The sequence below is a fragment of the Netta rufina genome (genome assembly GCF_964035555.1).
Source record: "Netta rufina genome assembly, chromosome: 17".
NCBI classification, from domain to species: Eukaryota; Metazoa; Chordata; class Aves; order Anseriformes; family Anatidae; genus Netta; species Netta rufina.
This window is the reverse complement of record NC_140141.1, coordinates 14,130,609-14,138,808: the sequence shown is the minus strand read 5'-3', so window position 1 is coordinate 14,138,808 and position 8,200 is coordinate 14,130,609. Positions and strand designations below refer to the sequence as shown.

At 59.6% G+C, this 8,200-nt stretch overlaps 1 protein-coding gene across 1 annotated transcript in view; it reads right to left on the bottom strand.

Moving 5' to 3' along the window:
* Positions 1-4,405, bottom strand: part of WSCD2 (WSC domain containing 2) — a gene marked incomplete at both ends in the record, with an annotated part of 10,664 nt that extends 6,259 nt beyond the window's left edge. Inside the window, 3 exon segments of the mRNA XM_084297093.1 lie at positions 134-198; positions 200-249; positions 4,042-4,405. Coding sequence (XP_084153219.1) covers positions 134-198; positions 200-249; positions 4,042-4,405 — 479 coding nt within the window.
* Between the last annotated feature and the right edge of the window lie 3,795 nt (positions 4,406-8,200).

The window sequence follows — 8,200 nt, the reverse complement described above, 5'->3', positions numbered from 1 at the left end:
ATAAAGCAAAAATCACACACACCAATAGAAAACAGAGGAGGGAGGAAGGGGAGAGGGGCGGGGGGCTGTGTGAGCAGGGCAGCCCCGCTGCGTGGGGCTGGGCAGGAGGCGCGGTGCTCGCCCAGCACCCTACCGCTCGGCGCAGTTGTCCTGGCAGCGGAACACGGTCATCTTCTTGTAGTCCAGGAAGGACACACACGCGTAGCGTCCTCCGCCGCGTGCTGTCCACGTAGCAGCCGATGTATTTGGCTGGGGGGGAGAGAGAGGGGTCAGAGCCCGCCGGGGCCAAGCCCGGAGCCTGTGGCTCGTTATTTCTTCATCATCATCATCATCGTCATCGTCATCATCATCACCAAGCATTCTTACTCTTATTCGTATGCTTATGCTTATTTTTACTCTTATTCTTACTCTTATTCTTATTCTTATTCTTATTCTTATTCTTATTCTTATTCTTATTCTTATTCTTATTCTTATTCTTATTCTTATTCTTATTCTTATTCTTATTCTTACTCTTACTTCTTATTCTTATGCTTATGCTTATTCTTAATCTTATTTTTACTCATACTCTTACTCTTACTCCTTATTCTTATTCTTATTCTTATTCTTATTCTTATTCTTATTCTTATTCTTATTCTTATTCTTATCTTCTTATTCATATTCTTATTCTTATTCTTATTCTTATTCTTATTCTTATTCTTATTCTTTATTCTTATTCTGCCCCAGCATCTCGGGGCAGGAGGGGGACAGGGAGGAACCAGGAGGATGTGGATGGGGACAGGACCAAGTGACGCTGGAGAGGCCACCGAGCACCGGGAGCAGGCCGCCCTTCCACCCTGCCCCTGCCTAATTTTGTCCTAAATTGGCATCCCCGGCCTCGGTCCTCTCCCTCTGCGTCCTCCTCCCATCCTCACTGCTTCAAACTCGGCAAAGCGGCCCCAAAATAAGACAAGTTTCCTGGGGTGAGAAGTGGTAAAATAAAGCGTGCCCTTAACTCTGCCCCACCAGGCACACATCGGGAGCTGGGATGGAAAAATAAACCAGATTTTCTCCGGCCAGCAGCTCATTCCCATCCCCAGACCCTGCTGCAGGCGGTGTTTGCCCAGTGCCAACACTCGGCAAAGCAAAGGCTGATGGATGCCGGCGCTGGGAGCGAACGGAGCTGCCGGTGGACAGGGAACAGAGCTGAATAAATAGTTCCAAGGAAATCCTGTATTTGACAAATTTACCCTTTTCTAATAACCTGAGAGCACACAGCCACGTCCTCGGCTGCAGTCCTTCCCCGTGCTGCTCCTCTTTGCCTTGGTGGGCTCGTGTTAGGGACGGGACGGCACCGCCAGCACGTCCCCGGCCCCATAAGGCTCCCTCGTTAGGTGCCTTCGTTAGCACCCTGCTAAACCTCCACGTGTTTTAACACTTCCCACCTCCTGCTCGCACCCTGCACCTGCTGGGGGGCCCTGCACCAAGCCCCCCAGCCCCATACCCCCCCTATGTGCAACTGAGCAGCTCCCCACCAGCCTGGCCCTTGGGTGGAGGAGCACCGTGCCCAGTAACTCCTGCCACCAGGCAGCCACCCCTCATTGCTAATTACCCTCGTCATAATTTGGCATTCCCACGGCGCTGAGCAGGTTTCACCAGGTCAGCTCATTTTTTACCCGGGACAGACCTAACCGGAGCAGGATTTCTCCAGCAATTTCCACCCAGCTGCTGACTGATGTGCATTACGTCCAACCCATCGCCCTTGACATCTGCGTGATGCAACTGATTAGGAAGGCAACTGGAATAATTAGGGAGAGGCGAGGACACTACGGGGACAAGGAGCAAGCTGTGGGGCCGACCTGCTCCAGCACACAGCTCCCATGGGACCCCACGGATGCGTTCCCAGGGGACGCACGAGGCCAAACCCAGCCTGCAGCACACGGAGCACACGGCTGGGGACACAGTTTGGCAGGCACCGTGTGTCCGTCTGGAGGCAGCACCTCTGTCTGTCTGTCTTCTCTCCCCCTTTTACCCATTTAGCCCCTTATTTAGCCCGTTAAAGGCAGAACCGAGGCGTTTTGAGGCGTTTTCTCGGGGCTGTGCTGCAGGGCGATGCTTAAAACAAATACCTGCCCTTGATTTTCCAGCTGGCTGATCAAAGGCCTGCCGCAGCCAGCGCTGAGCTGTTCCCCAGCCCCATGAAGCTTGTTTGCAGATGTTTTCCCCCAAACCACTCGCACGGCACCGGTACAGATGGTGCCTGCTGTCGGGAAAGCTCCGGCGATGGGTGAGGACGCACCCAGGTACACCGAGACAAGCCCAGAGCTCCTCGTCCTGCAGCCCAGCAGACGTGAGCACGGCAAACGGTGGGGATTTGGGGACATCTGGAGCTGCCCAATTCCTCTGCTCCATCCTGCCCCGACCCCCGTGGCCAGGATGGGGTTGCTGGGACAGAGGCGGGTGGTGAAGGACAGGGTGTGTAAGGCCAGGGATGGGAGCACTGCTGTGTGGTTTTTTTTATGGTCTCTGAGGGTTTCTTCCTGCGGAGCAGCTGGTGAAGCCTCTCCAAGTGTCACTTCACATCAAAGGGGCAGAGCAGCCACACGTGTCACGGGGATGGGCTCCCACGACCCCTCCGTGCACGACAGGATGGGGGCACCAGGGTGGAAATGTCACCCACGGGGAACCCCTCCTTGTCTCATTTTAGCACCAGAAAGTGCCTTAGGTGAATATTCCCCCGTGGTAAAAGCCCCAAGCCCTGAACACTCATGCCAGCCTTGCCTGGCTCCATGGGGGCAGCCAGAAACTTGCAGGTGCTCGAGCAAATGGGACATGGGGGACACTGGGAGCAGCAGGGCATCCCGGGCACGTGCATCACAGCCACCAGCACATTTCGTGCTCTGCAGCACCCACAGCACCTCCCGGGGGGCTCAGGGCAGGACGCCAGCACCAGCAGGGTGGAGGAGAGCCCGGTGGCATGCGGGCACCTCTCCGGGAGCCACCGCTCGGTGCTCCCCGCCACGGATAATCACCCTAAATACCGAGGCAATGCATTCGGCTGCTGTCACGGGTGCAGCGTGCTGGAGCAGGCTGCGTTGCTGCTTCTCCCCAGCCCACGTTATTACCGCCAGCACATGGCAGCAGCTCTCAAGCTCAGCTGAGGAGGCGAGTTACTGCTTCGCCGCGGGGGCACGGAGCTGCCGGAGAGAGGGCTCGGGGGCTGTGAGCACACTGGGGGCTGCTGCCTGCCAAACCCCAAGCACAGAGGCACGGTGAAGGGTTTTCCCCGCGTTTTGGTGGCGTTTGCAGGGTGCTCGCTCTGCCACCCACGGGTGCCAGCTGCAGGAGCACTGGGACAGCGGCTGGGACAGCACCGGGTGCGTGGTGCATGCGCGGGGCTGCCTTGGAAAAGCCCCCGCAGACAGCTCCTTGGTGAGCTCCGCACAGAGCTGCCTTCGGGATAAATAGGTGACATTTTAAAAATCAATGCGAGCGACTGCATTCGCTTACCCGTGTTCATTAACAAAGCTCCCACTCCCACCGCGGGCAGGGAGCTCCTGGCCCCGGAGCCTGAGCACGCAACCCACACACCTCCGGGCTCGGATGTCCCCTGGGGCCGAGGGGACTGATGCTGAGCTTCCAAAGGGCGCCGGCTGCTGGGGGCTGAGCGGCCAGAGCCGTCCTCGCCGGCAGCATCTCCTCGGCTGGCAGCCCTGAAAGTGCCTGTCACTGCCACAGCAAGGCACGGCCCGGAGCAGGCGGGAGAAAATGGGAAAATGGAAGTGGACAGCTGGTATTTGGGGAGGGGGGAGGGAGGGAGAGCACCATCCTCTGCACCAGGGGGCTCCAAAACAGGGCGCGCGCACCCTGGGGTGCACAAGCCCCCAGGATACGGGCAGAAAACATTTCCTTGTGCCACGCACACAGCTTATAAGCAAATACTGACATGTCTATTGGCAGCCTGCACTCAAAATCACCTCACCAAGGGGATGCACACCCGAAAACACCTCGGGGACCAAGGCTCCGGAGCTCGAGGCTTGCCCCACTCCCACCGCCAGCCCTTACCTCTGTCCTCGTCCTTCTCACGGCCGCTCCTGCCCTTGAGCAGGCGGCTCCGCGCCGCGCCGTAGTCACCCGCTTTGCTCCTCTCGGCCGGCTCCTTGGCGGTGCTTTTGAACCAGGGCCCTCGCCGCCGGCCCCCCGCAGCCCCCGGGAAGCCGCGGCTCAGCTGCATCACCCCCAGGTAGGGCAGCTCCTGACCCTCGCCCGCCGCGGGGCCGCGGGGGCTGCCCGCCACCCGGGGCTCCCCGGTGAAGCCGGCGTGCAGGAAAACCAGGCTGCCGGCCGCCAGGTAGAGGGCCAGCAGGGTGAAGAAACGCACGGGTCTCCGCCGAAAATACCGCTGGAATTTCACCAGGAATTTGGCCATGGCGTCTTCATTCCTCCCCGGGGCGGGAGCCAGGGAGCCGCTCTCCTTCCTATCCAAAGGGGCGCGCTGATGGGGGCTCCGTTTTATTCCCCTCCTGGCCGAGCCCCCCGGGACGTGGCAGCGGGGGGGATCATGGGGTGTGGGGGCTGGTTTGGGACCGATCAGTGGGTGCAGCCCTGCTCGATGGCTGGGGGCAGCATCTCTAGGGGCAGCGGCGCTGTCGGCTCTCCGGGCGAGGAGTGAGGAGCCCCCGGGCGCGTCTCCGGCCCCTTGATGCCAGCTGGGGCCCTGTGCCCAGCACGGCCCCCTTCATTTCGGTCCCAGGGCAAGAAAGCTCCACCTGCAAGAAAAAGAGAAAGGCATTTGTTAGGGGACCCTGTGGAAAGCCACCTCCCCATCACTGAGGATGGATCCTGATACCAGAGCTGCCCTCGCCTGCAGGGAAGCCAAGGGGGCACGGGGGAGCTGGCAACGTGGTGACATTGGTGACCAGCAACCAGCAATTCTGGGGGGATTCACAAAGGGGGTGCTACGGGACAGCTGCAGGAAGGCTCAGGGCATGTGGGGTTGTGATTTTGCCCCCTTCCCAGGGCTGCCCCGGGGTGGGGGGCACCCGTAGCATCCTCCCGCTGCGCCCACCCCCAGCCCCCGCGCCACGGAGAGGCCAGGGGCGAGCCCAGCCCGGTGTCACCGTGGGGAATGTCACCACGGGAAATGTCACCGCCAGCCTTCCCGCGACCCGTGGCCGCCATCCCACACCCGGGCCTTGCCGCCTGTCACTTGCTCGTCTTCTTTTCGGAAAGGAGACGAAAATAAATGGGAAGACGAAGTGCCATTAGTTTAATGGCCTCTATGTTGCCGCCATCTGTCTTGAGTTGATTAAATAAAAAATATTGGCGGAACATATGGCATGAATTATACATAAATATTTTAATTGGGGCTCCCGGAGTCGTTATTCAATCACCTCTTGGGTGAATTTTGGGCAGCCCCCCTACAGCCCACTCTGGTGGGTGTTCTCCGGGGGTCCCCACAGACCGAGCCCTCTCCAGCCCCAGTAAGTAAAGGCTGAGTAAACTCAGAGTAGCAGCTGAACAAGGAGATTATTTGGCATCAGGTTTGTGCATCAGCAGGCACCTCATGCTCTGCTGTCCCTGTCCTGGTCCCCGTGTCCCCATCCCTGTCCCCGCTGCCACCCGCGTCCCCCAGCCCCGTCCCCCCAGCCCCAGAGAGAAGGGGCTTCAGCCGCTCTCCTGAAGCCATCTGGAGCTCATCCTTCTCCATCACGAACTGCGGAGTCGCAGGTCAATTACCGCCCATTTGCATATATTCCATTAACGCCTCCGCTAATTGTCTGGAGGAGATGATGCGCTCCTCTCACTGCTCCCTGGCTGGCCGGGCTTTACCAACAGCGAGCGCGGCCGACGGAGCCAGCAACGGGGCCACATCCAACCTCGGCGGGGGCTTGGGACACGGCTGGGGGCCAGCAGCCCCTAACAAGCCCGTCCTTAAACCCAGCCCGGGCTGGGGACAGGCAGCAGCACCACCAGGGTTTATTTATCCCCCAACCCTCACCAATTTATTTTCCTGCTGCTCTGGGTGCCAGGGGACGGATCCAGCCTGGGGAGCAGCAGCAAAGAGGGGGCTGGATCCTCACCTACCTCCACCCTCGTGCTCCTGCCAGAGCTGAAACCTTCGGGAAGTTTTGGGAGCGCAGATCCTGGCTTGGCAGCACCCCGTGCCCTGCTCCTGTCTTGCTGAAAGGATCTGGGGGGATCCCGAGGCTCCTTCCCCACGCGCAGCCGGTGCCCAGGGGGGGAGGCACGGGGCCCTGACGTTCTCTGCGGCTGCTCGTGACCGGGGTGGACGGAGCGCCGGTAAATTATACATTTGGGCCTTATCTCCAAATTGCTCTGCAATTATTGAGCACCAAGGTTCAGTTGCCTTCAAGCACCACCTCACATCTGACCACTGCAAAACGCGCTCGAGTGCTCACGTGGCTCCCCCAGCAGCGGAGAACAATCAGCCCATTAAAAACAGCAAATTAACGAACACAAGAGTTCCATTAGGAGGAGCAGGCGATTGAACTATCCAATTTCATCACGTCATTAGCATTTCTTATCAGTGGGACAGGGAAAGAATAGGGCTTTAAAATAGCGAGGGATGAGGCTGGCAGGCAGGGCCGGGCGACGTGCCCGGTGGCGCGGGCACCAACGCACCCACACGGCACGGTCCCACACGGGGAGCAGGACCCAGGGCACAGGTCCCTGGTGCTGGTGTCCCCCAGAAGCCCCCAGCCAGGTTTGGGGACCTCGTGGCTTCTCAGCACGGGGACGTCGTGCCCCTCGGTGCCCCGGCAGGAGTGGGGCAACGCGAGCTCCCCGGGGATCTGCCTCCACCCGCGCTCCCCGTGCGGTGTAAGCTCATCCCGTGCTGCAAAGCAGGAGCAGAAAATGGGATGCGTTTGGCTGAATTTAAATAATGCTGCTGGGAAGGAAGCCGAGCGGAACGGGTAATTAGCAGCCGGGGTTCCTGCAGCCCTGCTGCGGCCACGCCGATGGGTCACAGCACCCGTGGGTGCTCCCTGCTGCAGCACCCAGCTCCCAAAACTGCCTCTGCCGGGGGGGGAGCTGGGCTCACTGAGCAGGCAGCTGCCTTCAAACCGAAGGAAACTTGATGAATTCAGCTGCTCCCTGCCTTAATCCTGCTGAGAAATGTGCCTGTGCATGCCCCCGCCGGGAGGGGTGCGCAGGGAAGGTTTCCGTGTGCGCTGCCGTGCTCGGTGGCTCTGCCCCATGAGCACGATGCAGGGCTTGGGGTCAGCCCCAGTGGGCTCTGCAGCCCCTTCTGCGGGCTGAGACCCTGAGATATGCAAAGGGAAAACAACCTGGGGTGTATCGGCCTGATTTGTAAACCCAGAGCAGGATCTGGCCGTCTGCTGATAGATTTTTTTATTTTTTTTTTCAAGATTTCCAAACACGTCTGAAGGTTTGCAAATCTTCCTCCTGGCTGGGAATCGATGGAGGGTTAGGGCTGAAATTGGGCAGCTGACTGTCTCGCTCATGGGCAGGAACTGATTTCGAACTGCTCCGGAGGATTTACTGACCGGCTCAGCACTTGACCGTGGCGAGGGGAAAATTGTGCCAAAAGCCCGGCTGGGCACGGAGCTCCGAGCTTGGGAGGCAACCCAGATTGCATCTCCTCTCCTCCGCAGGGACGCTGTGCTCAGAACGGCTTGATTAACATTTGCAAAAGGCCTCGAGATCCCCGAAACAGTGCCGTGCTAACTGCACAGCCTCCTACCGGCTCCCTGCGCTGACACCCAGCCGCGCGCCCGCCTCGTTTCCAGCTGGGGCTGCAAATTCCCCCGAACGCCCCGAGCCCCGTGCAGGGGATGCCGGTCCCCAGGGGCTGGCGGGGTTTTCTGTGGGGCAGGGCACAGGCAGGGACTCAGAACAGCCCCACACCGAGCTGCTCGGAGGATCCTCTGCTTCCCTGCTCGTTTGCTTTGCCGTGGCCCGAGCGGAGCAGCCAAGGTTGGGTTTTGCCTGGCTCCGTTCCCCCGCACGCAGTGACATCGGAGCCCGTTGCATCCTCCTGTGTGATGCATTCCCCTTGCAAGTGGGAAAGCGCCTGGTAAAGACAAATGTTTTAAGCTGTGAATCATTTAAAAAGCACACGCCACGATGCTGAAGGCAGAGTGGGAGAAGAGCCGTGCGTGCCAGAGCTCCGGGCAGGGCGAGGATGCGGGGATCGGGTGGGATGGGATGGGATGGGATGCCCCAAACGAGCACTTGG